This window comes from Meles meles, chromosome 7, assembly GCF_922984935.1.
Source record: "Meles meles chromosome 7, mMelMel3.1 paternal haplotype, whole genome shotgun sequence".
NCBI classification, from domain to species: Eukaryota; Metazoa; Chordata; class Mammalia; order Carnivora; family Mustelidae; genus Meles; species Meles meles.
This window is the reverse complement of record NC_060072.1, coordinates 144,937,154-144,957,077: the sequence shown is the minus strand read 5'-3', so window position 1 is coordinate 144,957,077 and position 19,924 is coordinate 144,937,154. Positions and strand designations below refer to the sequence as shown.

Sequence of the window (19,924 nt, the reverse complement as noted above, 5' to 3'; positions counted from 1 at the left end):
CAGAAGCTTTGTTTCCTTAACTGCAAACTGAGGGGTTTGGATAGCTAAGAATCCTCCAGTTCTGAAATGTAATGAAGTCCTTTATAATTTCAGGAGGCAATGGCCATCTGCCCCCATGCCCGCTTTCTGGGAAGATGATGCAAGACCCAGAGAAGAGGTATAGTTCTGCATTCAAGTTTAGAAGTTCGTTCTCTGGAAATCAGAATCGGTATTAAATTAACAGAACACTTTCGTCCCATTTTAAGAAGTCAGACCATCACACGCTGCTATAAATAGTCTACCTAAGTATATATGGATGCTTTAAATATGCTTTTGTCACAGAAGCTGTGACACGAAATGAACAAAGAAACCAGAATGGACACAGATTTATTCTCAGAGTTCCCACACACATCTGGAAGGAATGTGTGTAAGATTTACAGTAATATAAGGCAAGGATGTCTGGGAAAACATAGAGCTGACTTTTAAAGAAATAGTGGGTTTGTGACCCAGAGACCAGGAGTTTGTGAGCATGAAATTAGAGGTCTTAATCTTCTTCCGCATCAGAAGGAACCTCACTTCTGAAAAGGCCAAGAATACTGCATTGGCCAAAAAGAAAACTGGTCTCAAATTCATTCTAAAAATCAGTGTAACAGGTACTTAAAATATTAAGAACTTGTTGGAGAACTCCATTGGACTGATTTGTCAGCCTGGGCAGAATTATCTGGATACAGCCACACCCTGTCTTTGTTCTGATGGGAAGAATGGGTACTTGATCTTCCTCTTCCCCTAGTAGCATCAGTGAGGGGGCAGGGATAGGTTTCCACATTCTCTGCATGCAGGTGTCCAGCCATGGTGGCTTTCCCACCAAGGAACAGCAGAAAGCTCTTTGTGAACAATCTTTAGAACCTCAGGGCCTCCGCCCAGACACAGGGACGTGGAGGGCCAAGTTTGGGGGAGCCAAGTGCTTGAACTCTAATTCTGCTCAGCTACTCTGTCACTCCATCTTTCTGGTCAATGCTCTTCTTCTCCTCTTAGCGTCTTCCTTCTGTAAAATATGAATCAGCGTTTCTGGCATCGACGCCTCGGGACCTCCTGGTGCAAAAGGCTGAGGAGATGCAAGTGCTTCTTTGGTCATTAACTAGGAACTCACTCACACAAAATAAGCAGCTGATGAAACACAGAGAAGGATAGTTTAATACAGAGCGATGATTTACTTCACTGAATTTATGTTTGGCGTTCTTTTTTAAAATTAAAAAGAAATTTTCCCCAGTGATACTGAAGTATAATTGACAAAATTTGTATATATGTAAGGTGTATAACTTGATGTTTTGATATATGTATACATTGTGAAGTTTTCACCACAAGCCAATTAACATGCATTTCCTCCCATACTTACGTGTGTGTGTGTGTGTGTGTGTGTGTGTGGTGTGTGGTGTGTGGTAACACTTAAGATCCACTCTCTTAGCAAATTTCAAGTATACAGGACCACTGTTAACTAGAGTCACTGTGTTCTAGGTCAGAACTTCAGAACTTACTCATCTTGCGTAATGTCAGCTTTGTATCCCTTGACCAGCATCTCACCATTTCCTCCTGTCCCAGCCCTTCATGGCCATCATTCTACTCTCTGCTTCTGTGAGTGTGATTATTTAAAATTACATATGTAAGCGAGGTCATATAGTACTCTCTGGGTTATTTCACTTAGTATGATGTCCTCCCAGTTGACCCATGTGGTTGCAAATAGCAGAATTTTCTTTTTTAAGGCTGAGTAACATTCGTTTTATATATATGCACCGTACTTTCTTCACCCATTCATCCACTAATGGGCATGGAATTCACTTCTGTAGTTAGGCCAGTGTGAATAACGCGACAGTGAACATAGGAGTGCAGATCTCTCTGAGGTATGGATTTCATTTTCTTTGCACATACATGCAGAAGTGGAATTACTGGATCACAGGATAGCTCTATTTATAGTTTTTGGAGGAGCCTCCATACTGGTTTTCTCAGTGGCTGCACCAGTTTGCATTCCCACCAACAGTGCACGAGGGTTCCCTTTTCTCCACATTGTTGCTAACACTTACTTTTCGACTTCTTGATATCAACTGCCCATTCTGAGACAGGCATGAGGTGGTATCTTGTTGTAATTTTGAATTGTGTTTCGCTAATGATGAGTGATGTAGAGGACCTTTTCATCTACATTTTGTCCATCTGTATGTCTTCCTTTGAGAAATGCCTATGCATGTCCTTCGACCATTGAAACTTTTTTTCTGTTGTGTGGTGTGAGTTCCGTATATAGTTTGGGTATTTGTCCCTTAGCAGGGGTGTCTGCAGTAGTGAAGGGGCTGGTGGGGCTCGTGGGTGTGCAGGCTTTTGGAGCCCCTACTCTCCTTTTCCTCCTCAGGGAGAAGCTGTGCCTGGGAGATTCGTTGCTGCTGAGCAGTGCCAGGATGAGGAACAGTGACGCAGGTAAAAGGCCACTACAGCTGATGCTTGAACAACTTGTGTTTGAACTGCATGGGCCCGTAGCTATGTGGATTATTTTATTATTATTATAAATACAGTACAGTAAATGCATTTTCTCTTCTTTACGATTTTGTTAACATTTTTTCTAGTTTACTTTATTGTAAGAGTACAGGATATAATATATATAATATAGAGAACAAGCATTAATCAACTGTTCATGTCATCAGTAAGGCTTCTGGTCAGCAGGAGGCTATTAATCGTTAAGTTTTGGGCGAGTCTGTCGTTCCTCATGGGTTTTGGACTGCTCAGAGGTTGGTGCCCCTACTGTCCCCCGCACTCTACTCAGCTCTACTTTTCCATGTGACCATCCTTGGTTTTTTGTCCTCCCCAGGGTTCTTGCCACCTCTCAATTTATTCAAGAGCTCCCCCCGCCCCCAGCTACTTGCCTCCCTGAATGATTGTTCACTCATTGTTTTCGTGGGGTTATGAGGGCTAAGAACTCCTCCTCAGATGATATGATCTTATGTGTAGGAAACTCTGAGTGGCTCTTCGCTTCAGAAAATTCGCTTCCAGGTCGGCAGAAAGTGCCTTTTTAAAAAAAAAAATTAAGATTTTTTTCACTTCTGTTTCTGGTGCTTACACCTTGAGGATTCCATTGTGCTTTGTTGGCATGATTTCAGTTGGCTCCACCTTTGCTCATGGAATGACATTCAGACTCCTTATCCAAATATTTGCAGCGCTGGAAATCTGGCTGTAATGTGCTTTTCTGTCTTTGATCTTCTGTTATGCCTCATGATCCTGCTGGTCTGTTGGTGTGCCTGCTGTCCCCTGAAGGTCAGGCCTCACGTGGGCAGTCTTCGCAATAGTGCGGAGGTTGTTACCAGGAAAAGAACGGCTGAGTCTGACTACAAACTAACCCACCACCTTGCCTTGAAGATAGGAGAAGTTCGTCCGCTTTCCTCACCACTCAGGGCAAAGGGTGCTCTCTGCAAGGGAGCAGCCAGACTAGCCCTGCAGAGAGCTTCAGGGAATTGCTTAAGGAATAGTATCACCATTTAAAAAAAAAGTTGTTAGTCTGTGGGAGAAAAATACATAGATAAAAAAGATCATGTCTCTGACAACTGCAGTTACCAAATTTCGGCTAAAAATTCTTGAGTAGCACACATCTTGGATGGAATAGGAAGCAGAAGGAAAATTCACAGAGTTTTCCGGGTTAGGGTCTTGGAGACAAGTCAGGTACTTCTAAGCATATCATAGGTGCACAATAAATATTTGTTGAATGATTTTCCAATTGGGGAGCAAAGGAAAATGTCTGAGAAATAACAGAGCGACCAAATGGTTTTCTAGTCATTTAAGAATGGTGCAAGAGGAAGCACAAGAGTGTGCCTTTAAATAGAATATTAGAATTTTTTTCATGCCAGGCTGTCTTCAGGGTAACTGGACTAAGGCAGGTAGTTACAAAAATGCTTCTTGTCTCTTCCCACATCCCCTCCGTATATGGACAGCTAGGAGAAGCTAGTGTTGGGGTAGTGTAATTTAAAAACCCCCAAATCTTCTCTCAATCCAGAAAACCTCTCCACAGGATTGGGAGAGAAAGAACAGTTTTGTTACTGAGTAGACATTAAACCAGACTGTCACATGCATCACAGGTGATCTGCTAAGAGATGGTAGAGACAGAGATTCCGTTATGCACTGAAGCAGACACCATGTCTCATAAACACGTGTTCTCGAGATAAAGAAAAGGAAGTTACAGCATCTTTTGCCACACATAGTTCATGGGAACTGGGGAGACGATCTGTGCTGGTTTTATCCAGCGGAGAAACAGATTGGACTCCTCATATATTTAGGACAGGAGGTAGTTTTGCAAATGGAAGCCAGGAGCCCAATAAAGTTAGGCTCTTACCCTCCCAAAGGAACTGGGGTGCAGGGGAGCTATCTCTCTTGGTGTCTGCATTTCAAAAGGATGGCTCCCAGGTCATCGAGCAAACATTCTTGAATTGTGAGACCTGCAAAAGATAACTTCGCCATGGTAAAGTTTTACATACTTTTGAAAAAGACAGAGAGACGTTCTGAAAGAAAAGGGAGAGGAGGGGGAAAGGTGTCTCCCCTTCTTGTTAATTTGTGTTTGTCCTCACCCTGGCTAGGGCTGGAGTTACTGTGGACCAGATGTGGTCCAAGTTGTCAGCACTCTCTTCACAAGGGGCGGGATGGGAGACTAACTTAGGGGGCTCCACCTATAAGCCGTTCTGAGCTTGGAGACCACCCAGTAACCAGGAGACAGGCGATTAAAAAAGAATTCCATTTTAACTCAAGTTGCTAGATTCTCTTTTTTCCAGTCACTGCACATGATCAAGGCAAAGTGGCTGGCAACAGTCTCTCAGGTAATGTCCCAGAATCCGTTCTGCACTGCTTAGTGGAGACAGTCCATGACTATTTCTCATGTTGCCAGTTTGATTTATAAGACACAGGTGATAGATCTCAAATCTACCTAAACATCTATCTAAAGATATAGATAGATATATCTGTCTGCCTGTCTATCCATCTTCAAATGAGCACATCTTGTTTGAAGCATATGTTGTTTGATTGTTTGGTATCACAGATACGCAGTTTTTCTTTATTTTCTTTTATTCTTTTATTTATTTTTTACAGATTGAAGATTTGTGGTAGGCTTGCATTCACAGTGCCATTTTTTAACAGCCTTTGCTCACTTTGTGTCTCTGTCACATTTTGGTAATTCTTGCAATATTGGAAAGTTTTCATTCTCATTTTATTTGTCATGGTGATCTGTGGTATAACTATAGCTATGAACTGCACCTTATATAAGATGGAAAACTCAATATATATATATATATGTATAATATATCATGAATGTTGTGTAGGTTTTGATTGCTTCATTGACTGGCCATTCCCCCATCTCTCTCTCTCTCCCCTTGGTCTTCCTATTCCATGAGACACAATAATGTTTAGTCCAGTTAATAACACTACAATGGCCTCTAAGTTTTCAAGTGAAGTAAGTTCACACGTCTCTCATTTAAATCAAAAGCTAGGTATGAGTAAACTTAGAGTGCAAGGCATGTTGAAAGCCAACAGAGGCTGAAAGCTAGTCCTGTTGTGCCAAACAGTTAGCCAAGTTGGAAATGCTAAGGGAAATTCTTGAAGGAAACTAAAAGTGCTACTTCAGTGACTGCATGAAAGATAAGAAAGAAAAACAGACTTACTGGTGATATGGAGAAAATTTTAGGGGTCTTGGATAGAAGATCAAACCAGCTACAACATTCCCTTAAGCCAAAGCCTCATCCAGAGAAAGACCCTGACTCTCTTCAGTTCCATGAAGGCTGAGAGAGGTGGAGAAGCTGCAGAAGAAATGCGTGAAGCCAGCAGAAATTGATTCATGACCTTCAAGGAAGGAAGCTGTCTCCATAACATAAAAGTGCAAAAGGAGGCCACCATTTATCCGAAGATCTAGCTAAGATAATGAAGGTAGCTGTACTAAACAAGAGATTATCACTGTAGATGAAACAGTCTTCTATTGGGAGAAAATGCCATCTAGGACTTTCACAGCTGGAGAAGTCAATGCCTGGCTTCAAAGCTTCAAAGGACAAGTGGACTCTCTTATTCGGGGTGGATGTGGCTGGTGACTTCAAGCTGAAGCCAGCGCTCACCAACCATTCTGAAAATTCCAGGAACCTTAAGAATGATGTTAAGTCTACTCTGCCTGCACCCTATAAATGGCACAACGAAGCCTGGATGAAGGCACATCTGCTTACAACATGGTTCACTGAATAGTTTAAGGCCACTGTTGAGACCCGACGGTTAGGAAAAAACATGCTTTTCAAAATAGGACTGCTTATTGATAATGTACCTGGTTCCCCAAGAGCACTGATCGAGACAGGCAATACAATTAATACTGTTTTCATGCCTGCTATCACACTATCCATTCTGCAGCCCACAGATCAAAGAGTCAATTTGACTTCCAAGTCTTATTTAAGGAATACATCCCATTAGGCTATGGTTGCCATAGATAGTGATTCCTCTAATCAATCCGGGCAAAGTACATTGAAAACCCACTGGAAAGGATTCACCATTCCAGATGCCATGAAGAACACTCGTGATTCATAGGAGAGGTCTAAATAGCAACACTCACAGGAATTGGAAGAAAGTTGATTCTAACCCTCCTGGACAACTTTGAGGGACTCAAGACTTCAGTGGAGGAAGTCACTGCAGATGAGGTGGAAATGGCCAGAGACCCAGAATTAGAAGTGGAGCCTGAAGATGGGACTGAACTACTACAATTTCATGATAAAACTTGAATAAGTGAGTAATTGCTTCTTATGGACAAACAAAGAAAGTGGTTCCTTGAGATGGAATCTACTCCTGGTGAAGATGCTATGAAGATTGTTGAAATGATGACAAAGGATTTAGAATATGACATGAACTTAGTTACTAAAGCAGTAGCAAGATTTTAGAGCATTGACTCCAATTTTGAAATAAGTTCTATATGGGTAAAATGCTGTCAAATGTACCAGATGCTACAGAGAAACTGTTTGTGAAAGGAAGAGTCAGTTGCTGTGGCAAATTTCACTGTTGTCTTACTTAAGAATTTGCCACCCCCACCCCAAACTTCAGCAACCAGCACCCTGATTAGTCAGCAGCCATCAACATCGAGGCAAGACCCTTCACCAGCAAAGATTATGACTCACTGAACGCTCAGACGATGGTTAGCATTTTTGAACAGTTAAATATTTTTAAATTGAGGTACATACACTGATTTTTTTTAAAGACTCAACCCTATTGCATACTTAATGGACTAGAGCATAGTGTAATTATAACTCTCATCTATACACTGGGAAACCAAAAACTTCACTTGACTCACCTTATCGTGATACCTGCTTTACTGTGGTGGTCTGGAAGCAAACCCACAGTATCTCTAAGGTACATCTGTAGATATGTGTCTCTATCTTTAGATAGGGAGGTAGGTGGGTAGGTAGGTACATATAGACACAGATACCTTCTGGCAGGCTCATGACCGACTTCAAAGCACCACAGTAACTCTCATTTAGGAAGCATGCACTAAGATCCCCCACTGTGCCAGATCAGCTTTTATTCTCACAACGACCCAGTACACTATCGATAACATGCTCCATTTTGTAGGTGAGAAAATCCCATGCAGGAAAGTCAGTGACTTCTGCAATGCCGTAATCATGACTGAGCTGCCATCTCATGGGATACCCCGGGACTGGGAAACTTGATGGCAGACCCGTCAACTGAACTGGGTCTTGAGAGACAGAAAGATGTTGAATGTGTGGAAATGGCCATTCTAGGCTGAAAAACTAGTATCAGGGTGTCCCAGAGGTGGGAATTGGTGGGAGTTTATAGACAGTGCTAAGAAATTCAGATTGACTGGAGCACAGGTGAATGACAGGTGGAAATGGGAAGTCAGGTAGAGAGGTTGAGGACAGAATGGGTGGCCCTGTATGGGTTTTCACTAACCAGTGAAGATTGCACAGAGTTTTGAACATGAATGGGATTAAAAGCTGATTTTTGGAGATCATATTTTTATGTTTCATAAATAATAAATATTATTTGAAGTTAAAGACACTTGGGATTCAGTAGATGCAGAAGAGGCCTTCTTGGAGCTTTCCTTATCTGAACAAAGAAGAAATTTCTGACAATTGCCAAAAATTTCTCCTTCACGGTGGGTCTGTTTGTAGGAGTGAGACCAAGAGTAAACCTACTTACCATAAGTCCTCCCTCTGGGTGAGTGTTACGGCCCTGAGGAAGATGGAAGACCACTCATACCTCTACAGACAAGCATCATTACAAACTTCTGAAAGTTTGTCATATTCTCCTTAAACCCCATTTACGTTCCTTGAGGAAACCTATCTGTCCTTCCGATAGGAGCCTTTTCTCTCCCCCACCCTACTTTATCCTGCTAAGCCAGGTATTTAAATCCCAAATTCTAACTACGCTTTAAATTATCCATCACTGGGCACTCCTACATATATGATTATAGCATGTATAAGCCAAAGTGTGCGTCTCTTCTCGATTTAATCAGCAGGCCCCGGGTTCTTAACACAAGAGAGCAGAGGGACAGTTATTCCTCCCCTGTAGTTTATAATGTAGGATGTGTACGTGAATTAAAATGGGGAGAAAGACTTAGGATAGGGAGACTAATCCAGACATGATTAGCAGGAGAGAAAGTAGAGACAAGTATGTCTTTTGAAGAGACTATAGAGGCAGAAATATAAGATTTGGTTAAAAAAAAATAGAAGGGACAGTTGAAAATGACTGTGAGGTTCTGAGCCTGGACAAGTGGACCCATGATCGTGCCAGTAACAGAGTTAGGAAACAGAAGAGAGGTGGAGGCTATAAGAAAACAGAGCAAGTCAGTGGAAACTGAAGCCTGGGAACAAGACTAGAACTGGAGATGCAGATTGGAGTGGAGACTCCTGGACCATTCCCAGGAGATCCTGGGGTGAAGGGAAAGAAGAACATAACAGTAACTTAGAAGTCACCTGAGTTTCTCGCCCATTAGGAGATTTTTCGTGATTCCCAAAATTTACAACATCAACTCAATGCTAGCTACATTTTGATATAAGCACGACAAAACCCAAGTTCTTGGGGGCACAAGTAGGGAATTAAACTATTAGGAGGCATCTTTCTTTCTTTCTTTCTTTCTTTTATTCCAGGTTTACATAGCCACCTCTGCATCATTAAGTCACAATATTTTATCAAAATATACAAACAGCACAGATACTGAACAATGTATAGCTAGAATTCTCGTTAAACAAGGTCGACTGCTACCAGTAGCATGCATGGGTCTTTTATCTTGAATAACGCCTAAAGGGAGACAAATGAGTCATCAATTCAACTTTAAGGGTATAATAAGAGATTGGTTTTCTTTTCTGTTGGAAGAATTGTGCACTTCCTTTCTTGTTACAGTGTGAAGCATATGGTAATGAGTGACTTCCACTGATACGGAAATCAACTGAGAATGGGCGGAAGGGGTAATACTATGGGAAGGAGTGAACGACTCTATCTTTGTTCGACTCTAATGTCTGCGTTGACAAGATGGCCACAGCAGGTGTTTTACTAAACTCTCCATCTCAGTGACATGAGCTCTTCTTACTTTCCATTTCCTCCTTCCCGAAAACTTCGGGACTAATCAGAATGAATGGATTTGTAAATCTCAAGTTGCAAGCTATGTTTATTGTGAAGAATTCCCATAAAAACCGATCCAGGCCTGCCCCCACCACCATTTACACTTCCACAGATGCGAACAGAACCAAACGGGTCAGTGGTTCCTCGTCTGCGGCTGAATGACGTCCACTCCTGCAGCCGGTGACATCCTGTTTTGGTCTTGAGAAGTCGGTGCTCCCTGTGCCCCTCAGGTCATTGACCAGCCGTTCGTTGGTGGCCATGGGAAGAGCCATGATTTAGGGCAGTATGAACTTTTCAGGTCTTTCCACAGCGCAGAGGAGAACCATCATGCCAGTAAGTAGCTATGGTTAGTAATGACCTAGCATCGGGAGTGACCACAGGAGAGGCACCAAACGGCGTGGTTATTAGTGGAGTGGAGTTGGCTTCTGCTGTGGATACGAAGTCAGTGAGGAGCTGAAAGGTCTCAGCCTGTATTATTGAGTGTTTCTTTTCTTTCCCAAGGTGAAAAGGAATCCACGGAGCATCATGGGAACCAGTCTGCAGACACACGGCAAATTCCCTCGTGTGTCAGGGGAGGTCCTTCAGGATATCAACCTCTCCATCCCTGGGTTGATGAATGAAAAGTTTCTGAACATGTTCTGGTCCATACTGTTGATCAGGGCTCTGTCCGCAAAGGACAGCCGGGGTTTCTCATTTAAGAATTCTTTGTCGAAATTGCTGCAGTCATACGGTGATTTCTTGAGGAGAGTTTAAGGGAGGGGTGGAGGGAAAAAGGGAAGAAAATCAGGCACTGAATTAACTGTCCTCATTTTTGTTATCTAGGCTATAGTCGTTGTATGACAAGGCGGGCATTGGAGGTAAACAAGTAATACTTACGGATGGTCGTATGTGTGGATTTATGGAACATTTCCAAGATCTTGAGGCATTCACTTAGCAATAGTACAACTAAATTCATGTAAACGAACTTCACTATATACATTCAGATAGGATCTCCTGCTTCTGGTTAATAGTTTACATGAAACGGGATTGGCACTTAGAAGCAGCAGTGAGCCCAAATTTGACCTGTACCCGTTCAGGGACAGTTTGGGGAGGGGGAGAAGGGAAGGGATAGAGGGTGGGAACCGAGGGCAGGAGTGTTTCAGATTATATATTCCTGTTCTTATATGAATGTCCTTCACTACTGTTGGTTCCTCTACCTGTGTTAATTTTATTTTAACCATCTTGGACTGTCTTCCACAGACAGGTTGGGACAGGTAGACAGATTCCCTCAAGCCACCCAGTCCACTGGTGTCCATAAAGAAAACAAAAAAAAAAAAAAAGAAAGAATGTAAAAGTAAGCATCTATTTATAAATACTGCTTTCTATGGTGGATAGTTCAATTTTTTGAATGTTATCAAAAAGTCCCCCTTTGTATATATGAGCATAACTAAGAGTCAGCCCCTCAGGGAGGCTTGTAGCCTAGTGAGGTCAATGGCCTGTGACTTTATCTACAAATGGTTCTTTAGACAACATTTGTGGGAAATTCCTTCCTACTGGCAGAATCAAGAATTGTCCTACAGGGAAAGTGTAGATCAAAATTCTGATTTTTAGGTGGACAATATCAAGTTGATTGTGATGTACCATGGAATTTGAGACAGGAGTCACATTACTCCGATGAGCTAAAACAAGGTAAAAATTCATTTTTTTATTGTGTTATGTTAGTCAGCATACAGTACATCATTAGTTTTTGATGTAGTGTTCCAAGACTCACCCTGTGCTCCATGCAATCCGTGCCGTCCATAATACCCACCACCAGGCTCACCTATCCCCCCACCGCCCTCTCCTTTAAACCCTTGGAGTCCACAGTTTCTCATGGTTTGTCTCCCCCTCCAGTTTCCCCCCTTCTAGAGTGACGTACTCTGCTTTGGAATCCACAAGCCTACGCCCTCTCCATGCACAAAGATGGCAGAGATGGTTTTTGTCTACCGGGTCTTAACTGCCTCTTTCCCAGTAATCACCAGGAGTGGGTAAAGCCAGCAAACCTAGCACTTTGCTTTACTCTTAAAAAAAATCAATTCTTGTAAAAATGATAGTAAAATAAACCTAACCTAAAAGCAACCATTTGAACCATGCAGGCACCATTCTCAACATTCGTCTGCAGAGCTCTTTCATCTTGACCATGCTTTTTTGTCTTCACTTTATGGTGGCCGGTTCTGCATGTGGCCAGGTCGTTCTGCCTTTCCTTATGGAGCTTAGTGACTTTTGCTAGGGAGCATACACATGGGAATTTAGAGACCTGTCTTTTCCCAAGCCCCAACTGACTGCTTCCTTAAACAGAAGAACACACAACAATCATCAGAGAATAGAGTTACGTGAATGAATTATAAATGTCAGGCAGACTTGAATAAATAGCACGGAAATGATGGTTCCCACATCCCTGACATCCAAGTCCGACTCATGTAGAGGGACCATGGAACATGGATGTACCCGTGCAAAGGCCCCGTATCTTCTCGTAGCGTCCCCTGGCACACGCATGTTAAGTCTGATGCATGTACACCCAGCAGTTCATTTTCATGCAGGTACATGACTTCAGCACGGAGGTTAGATAGTCCAAACAAGAGTCTCATCCCCTTGCATCCCGCTCCCCCACCAGCCAAATAACCCGAACTATAGTTAAGGAAGCTCTTTTCTCTAAGAACTGAACCCAGGAGGAAAGCTGGGGCTCAGGCAGGGGTGAGGGGCGGGCAGGCAGCCCGGGGTTGGGGGAGAAGCAAAGCAGGAATGGCTGGGAGCAAAGGGTCCTGGTGCGTCCTTACCACTTTGGGCCGGAACGGAGGGTCAATCTCCTTTCTTTCAAGCTCTTCCCAGTTGATCTCCCGAAACAGAGGGTGCTGGCGGATGTCTCCCCTCACTCCCAGCCTCTTTTCTGGTTCCCTCACGAAGAGCTGAGCAGCAGCAGAAAGGGGGAGTTACTTCTCAAGGGACTAGCTGGTCAACCTCGGATGATGTCACATTTCTTAGTGCACAAGCCAAGAGCCACGGAGTTTGACTTTTCTAACCTTATTTTGGTACTTACCAGTATCAACCGTTGCCTCCAACACACTGGTGACAACACTCTCCCTCAAATGCGCCTTCTGAACATTCCAGAATCTGGGCTTTTGCTTCCTTACCTAGAAATGCTGTCTTTCAAGGGGTATAAACCTGGTTTGAAATCAGCTTTGTATACATCCTACATGTACAGGACCTCTGGCAGGTTAGGGGACATTCTGACTTACAGTGTCCTCACTGTAGGACTGCTCTGTGTAGGGGATGGTAGGAGGACACACACACACACACACACACACGTGTGCACTGATGCCTGGTCTGTAAAACCCAGCCACAGAGAGTATGTGGATCATTTGTTGCTTGGTTGACTACGCATTAATCGGCTTTGATTTCCGATGAAGCTGCCTTCTAAGGACAGCAGTCCTGCCATGAGGAAAAGCTCACTTTAGGGATAATATAAACCAGTTGCCGAGAGTCTGCTTTGGATAAGGCTTCTGCAAGTCTGCTGGTACAATAATATTTAAGTCAAATCATCTTTAATATTTTCTGACTTGTTCCATATACGTATATATACGTGTATACACAATACACATACATACATATATACACAAATATATATGTATTTGTGTGCTGGCCCCTCTCCTGTTACTTTTCCCCATGAAGTCAAACTGAACATTGGCCAGGACAGGAAAGAAACTTGGAAACTCTTCAAATTCAAACACAGCAGGTCAAGGGCAGTATGGAATAGGAGAGTCTGAACATGGGACCTGGGGAAGCCACGGGTCCCAAGTGCCTGCCGTGGGTGCCACTTTTTCCTTCCCCAGCTAGATGTCTGTTTATAAAGTAACAGCTAACTCCAGGGTATCATAAGGACACCATGGTCTCTGAAACAGAAACCACAGTGAGATGCTGTGATTTTTCCATGAGGCTCGGGCAGGGCCTGACCTCCATTAACAACTAATTTAGAGGGATCTCTTGTTTTTACCCCTTTTAAGAATAGCCAGTCTAAGTGTTTTCCAATACTACTTTACTTGTCTTGCCTTCCTATTTGAAAATCTTCAAAGGTTCTACCGAACCGCCTCCCGCGCAAAATCCCCAAACTAAAAGAACAAAACCAACATGCTGTAGCTAAGTGGAGATTTTTTTTCTTCTTTTTTGTAATTATATATTTTTTTAATCCAAGTGTAATGCTAACATAACCTCCTAGTACAGCCACATGGTTAGTCGTCCTAACGTCCTCCCCCGCTTACCCTATGCTGGCCGCGGACGCCTCTTAATGGAACTTAAGGTTCTAAAGCTCTCTTAGAAAACCACTAACATGAGGCTGTCCCCCAGGAGACATTACCCACGTGGCCTCGGGCAGGTCATCTGTCTCAATCTCCTCACCTGTAAAATTCAGGGTGAAGCAAGGTCATCCTATGCCCTGAGGACATCTTATGTCCTCTGCTCCTCGGTGGCCATCCCAGGCTCTCTGTGGCCTCTGCTGACACACGTTCTCCCATTCCCACCGTAACCGTCTCTTCTGTCCAGACACGTCCGCTCACCGAATGTACCACCTGTCTTTGCTACCTCTGTCCTTCGCTAGTGACCTTTCCATCTTGAGAGGAAACACCTCTCTCTACCTTCTGCTCCCATTTCCTTCTCCCCATCTTGAAGTCCCAGCCCACCGGTCTTTCAATGTCCCCTCTTCTTTGTAAGGTTTTCTTTGATTCCCTTAACTCCTCGTGAGCTCTCCCTGCCCTTCAAGTCAAGCTCATGGTCATACGGTTGATTCTGGGACTCATTCCAACCAACGTTCTTGGAGAGTCAGGCATGGTGCTAGATGCCTCAGCTCTATCTCCCTGATTTTAAAGAGAGATTCCAAAAGCAGCTATCACTGTCCCATTGTCGGTTGGGGAAACTAAGGTTCAGAGTAGCTCTGTAACTTTAGGGATCACAGATCCTGCCATCGTCAGCGGTAGAACCTAAATTATAAGCAGCCCCTTCTCGTTTTTGGTGTTGAATAGTCGCTCCTGTGGGTTCCACAGAACATCTGAACATTTCCCCTTCATTAGATAAAGAATCACTATATATAAATATCTTTTAAGAGTATTTTTTTTTTTTTTTTTTACTAGAGTGTAGTAAGAGGGCAGACGCCTTCTTCCAGGGGCACACAGTTGCCGTGCACAAAGAAGATGCTCAATGATTGTTTGCTGAATAAGTGAGCAAGTGGTCCTACTTTACAATTTACAGACCATATGTCTTCAGTCCTCACTTTCTGTTAGCTTCTTGTTTTTAGCATATAGAACAGCATATCGAAAAGGCACCAACTTCACAGTGAAACTTTTTTTTCTGTAGACTCAGACACCAATGTAAATCAACAGATGGAAAACCAGATTGATTTTTTAGAAGCAGAGGGGATAAGTGACTTTCACCACATCTCTTCCCTTGAAACAATCATAAAATACCCTATTGATCTCTACTTCTTAAGGACATGTTGATGAAACAAGACGAGAGGGAAGGTGGGAGTGCCTCAAGAACGGGCCAAAAACTAGCTCATGTTGTTATAATTAAAGGTTTTAGTGAATTAAATTAGAAGTAACTGCCCTAGGCTGCCTGTGCGCCACGCTGTTTCCCATTAGATTTTCCTGGTACCATATGGCATTTATACCTACGGCATCATGACAAAGCTTTCTAAGTCTGGTCTATGTACCTGTGAAATTAAAAAAATATATATTTTTATTTTTTATGTTTTTAAAGATAAAATGTGTAATGAGAATATAAAGTGATCTCCAGCTTTGAGACGCCACTTTCCTTCTAGTATTGCACAAGAGTTAGTTACTTCTCTGTCCTGCCACAAATCACCCCTCCTCCTTCCAGGTCACGAAGATGACGGGTGACCTCATGGGAGGCCATCGGCTCTGTGCCACGGAAGCTGCACCCAAGGACTCAGTATCCATGAATAAAGACTTGTCTTTGTTCACCAAAGCTGTCAGAGGGTGGTTTACATTTGTAGGAAACAGCACCCCTCGTGCATGAATGGCCAGGATGCAGCTGGAGTTTGTTTAAACCCAATCGACTGGGCTAGAGCGCAGCGCCGGCTGCAGAGGACGGCCACCAGCGCTCAGCGCCTGTCCTTGGAGTCTACTCCCCTCCTCATTCCCTCCTCTGATCTTTCTACAGGAGCGAGAGCTGTTTCTGCTTGAGATCACTCATCTCCCAGGAGTTTCCAAATAAATGGGCAGGACATCCTGGATGAATACAGGAGGGAGAAAGGGGGCGTGTCTTTGGCAAGAGTCAGCAGAACAGCCGCGTGGCAGTTCCAATCCATGATGGAGTGCAGCCCCTTCCACCGAATAATTTGATCAGTGCCGTGTGCATCCCTGCCCGACCACGGCTAGAGGGGACGGAGTCTGACTCGGATGCTGCTGCCGGAGCAGGCGCCGCTTTCTCAGAGGACCGATTGCTTCTGGGTTGTGCGACACTTACGTATCTACACTTCCCTAGAGGAAGTTTCTCAGAAATGACACTACCTTTGATCATCGTAGAAAAGGGAGCTCGAGGATGTGGGGGAGGTTGGATCAAAGTTACAGAGCAAATGGGGGGCAGAGATGAACCTCGAGGCCAGTCTTATTGTCAGCAAATTGCATGGGGGAAACTAACTTTTATCCGCCCAACTGCTAGGACACAGGAGAGGACTTTCCTCCTCATGGAGCAAGGACAGGGAATCCTTACTCCCTCACCTGGAAAGAATTAGCCCCAGGTCCTCCACATGGATGTAAAACCGCTTTCACAAACGTCCCTCCCTCCCTCACTCCCCCATTCTTTATCCTCCGCTGTCCTGGTTCCTGCTCTGTTCAACCTGATTTCTTCTCCGCCCTCACCGCAAATCTTTTTCCTGCTACTGAAACTGCACATGATTTTGGCGTTGGTATTTGCTGACATTTTTGCCTTAGATTTTATTTTGTTTATAACCTGTTCATTTTGAAATGATTGTAGCGTCTTGGTCTGCTTGGGCCGCTATAACCAAGGGCCCTGGACTGTGTGGTGGCTTAAACGATCAACATTTCCTTATCACAGTTCTGGAGGCTGGAAGTCCAAGACCCAGGTGCCAGCCTGGGCAGTTTCTGCTGTGGACCGTCTTCATGGCTTGTAGGTGGCACCTTCTCGCTGTGTCCTCACGTGATTTTTCCTTGGTGAGTGTACTGGAAGGGGGGGGAATCTTTCTCTTCCTCTTTGTATAAGGGCCCTAGTCCGTCATGGTGGCCCCACCTTCGTAATGTCATCTACCACTGATTATGTCCTAAAGGCCTCACCTCTTATAATCATCACTTTGGGGGTTGGGGCTGCAATACAGAATTTGGAGTGGGCGCATTCAGTCCATAAATACAGGTTCACAGGACGTTAAAAGCAAGTACAGGTGGGGAGATCTGGGTGGCTCAGTCGGTGAAGTATCTGCCTTTGGCTCAGGTCACCATCCTGAGGAAGGGTCCTGTGTACCCTTCCCCCAGCTTCACTCAATGCTTATATCGTATATAACTACAGTATGGTATCAGAACCAGGAGGCTGGCGTTGATAGAATGGTGCGTCTAGTTCCTGTCATTTTATCCCACATGTAGATCTGGGTAACTACCATGACACACAAGACCCAGAACTGTCCTGTCAGCACAAAGCTGCCCCTCGGGATACCCCTTTACAGTCATACTCCCTAACCCCCACTGGCACTAATCGGATTGCTGTCTCCACAATGTCCTTCCGAGAATGTTACAGAAGTGGACTCACACAGGACGTGACCTCTGAGACTGGCTTTTCCTGGTCGCTCAGCCTGACGCCCCTGCGATCCAACCAAGCCATTTTGTGCATCAACGATAGTTCATTTCTTTTACTGCTGAGTAATATTCCATACATGTGACTCGCCATCTTTCTTCTCCAACTGGAAGTGTTCCTTTCTTCCTGCTCAGTACTTCTGTCTTTGGAAACCATCACTCCCAGCAGTCCCTCCTGATTAACGCCACCTGGCTCCCTCACTCCTTCGCCCTCACTCCTTGCCGGGAGCCCTCCCAGGTCCCGGGGCGGAGCTGGCTCTGGGAAGCCCAGCTGTTAAGTTTTACGGGACGTCAACAGTTGAAGGTGGACCGCCTCCGGGCAGCCCCCAGACTGTTCCCTTATTTCCTCCTTCCGGTAGGTTGTGTCGGCTCAGGCTTTCTCAGGGTTCCAGCAGAATCCACACGTTGAATCCAACCCCCAAGGTGAGCGCCCCTGCAGGGAGGGAGCAGTTAAGGCTAAGTGAGGTCACATGAGCAGAACGTGGTCCAACAGATTAGTTAAGAGGAAAGAGCAGAGGGCGCTTCCCCCACTATAAGAGGACCAGGCGGGAAGGTGCCAAGGTGCAAACCGGGAAGACGCCAGCCCTGCGGGGCCCTGCTCTTGGACTTCAGCCTCCAGAACCGTGAGTGGGTAAATGTGTTATGTGAGTCCGTCTGTGATCCGTGTTTGCGGGGGCTGCGGCCAACCGTCCTCACCCGGAGCCGCGTGTAAAGCGGCAACTTGGGTAACGTTTGCACTTGGCCTTACGTAAAGCAGAACCGTTTCCACCCCAGTCCTGCTCCCATTTTTACGGCAGTCCTCTTTTTTATTGGTGAATTTTGAAATCTGCTTTCATCTTATACGTGTGTTGTCCCGTCATTAAAAGTGTGTTCAACGGGTCGTTCGAGAGTTTTCTGGGTTGATGGCTTGCCCGGGTAACAGAAGCTGCACTGAACCGGCTCCGATTTTAAACGCCATCAGCCTTGGGCTGGGTGTCCTGGGGGGGCCTTCGTCCCCACCTTAGATCAACATCTTGGTTCCTGAGGGGGAGCTCTAGAGTTGCCTTGACATTTCAAAGACGCTGGACGAGTTGTCAGTTGTTTGCGAGCAGAAGCAGCTGCCCTTCACGTGTCTGTCCAAGGAGTTCGTGAGCGAGAAGCAGACTCGTGAAAAAAGATGGGCCTCGTCCTGTTTTTTAGTTTAGACTTAAAATCCACCGAGAAGTTCTAATGTTGAAAGGTCTTATCCTGTTCTCCCATTTCAATCGAAAGGCAGCAAGACTGAGAATTTTTTCCCTAAAGGGTGTGTTTTAAAAAGCCGGCTGAGATGGGCGATGCCGGGATCCAGAACACCTGCGTGTCTGGTCCACTTCTTTCGGCTTTGTCAGAGTCTTGATCACACCGGTGGGTCTGCTTGTCCGGAGAGTTGCTGGGAAGCTCCCTGAGAGCAGGTGATGGCTCTGTGTGATAGTGTGTTGTAGCGCTGGGGTTTGTTTTTTGTACTCACTGTGTTTGCATCCTCTACAACGGTAAACTGGGACTCTGCCTAAAATCCAGTCTTCAATGATGGCTCTCAGCTGCTGCTTATGTCTCTTCATTGGTTTGCCCTAGGAGCTCCCGGTGCACAGCAAGTGATTCTCTGAGCCCCGTTCCCCTCTGTGGCATTACCAGTTCTGCATTGGTTCTGGGCCATCGCGGTCAGGGGTCTGACTTTGTCTTCCGGAGCTTGCTGCAGAGAGAGTGACCGTCTGAACTCTGAGTTATAGGGGGGAAATGCGTCGATATTTCCAGTGGACACAGGAAGGGAATGTGACAGGAGAGCTGGTCTGCATAATCTTAGATGCTGCCTCAGAGGCTCCTCCAGCAGGCAGGGGGTGGGGAGGGGGCTGAGTGAGATGGAACACCATGGAATTGGAGTTTGGTACAGCTGAACCAGGGAATGGACTGAACTGCCTCTGTCCCAAGGGCTTCAGCCAAAAATGTTCCCACTCACCGGTACTTCCCAAAGACTCACTAGAGTGCCTCACAAAAGTGCTGGCCTTCACACCCACCAGGTTCAAAGCATGAAGCCACCCAGTCATAAAATTACAGTTGTTTCTCCTCCTCATCCCTCTGTCCTCCCCCTGCATTTAACCTGGTATGGTCGGAAACAGAAACTCAGGAGTAAGGAAGAGGACAGGAAGGGCACAGCTGGCGACAATATGAGCACTTTCCCTTCTCCACAGGTGAGGGGCCGCCAGCCCTGAACCTGAGGAGGGGAGAGGGATTAGAAGTCTTCGCATTAGAGAGCAGGTTGATGTGATGACTTCTGTCTTGGGTTGAGTTTTAATTTCTGAACTGAGATTTTATGGCGTAGGAGTGATGAGAGATTTGTCGTAGGCCTGAGTGAGCAGAAAAGTCCTACATCCTGTCCAGGTGGGAAGGGTAAGATAAACTGGACCGAACCAGTTTAATGGACATGATGGGGAACCAAAGGTTGAGTTTCTAGCCACAAATTGCCCTTGTCAAGGTGCCAG

General features: G+C 44.9%; 1 protein-coding gene across 2 annotated transcripts in view; it reads right to left on the bottom strand.

Moving 5' to 3' along the window:
• Positions 1-9,628: 9,628 nt before the first annotated feature.
• PRKCQ (protein kinase C theta) overlaps positions 9,629-19,924 on the bottom strand; it is a 173,515-nt gene continuing 163,219 nt past the window's right edge. For both annotated transcript variants that reach the window (XM_046013258.1, XM_046013259.1), the window contains 2 exons: positions 12,396-12,524; positions 9,629-10,337 (listed from right to left, as the gene is read on the bottom strand). In XM_046013258.1, the coding sequence (XP_045869214.1) occupies positions 10,182-10,337; positions 12,396-12,524 (285 nt within the window). In that variant the 3' untranslated portion in view covers positions 9,629-10,181. The remainder of the gene's footprint in view (positions 10,338-12,395; positions 12,525-19,924) is intronic.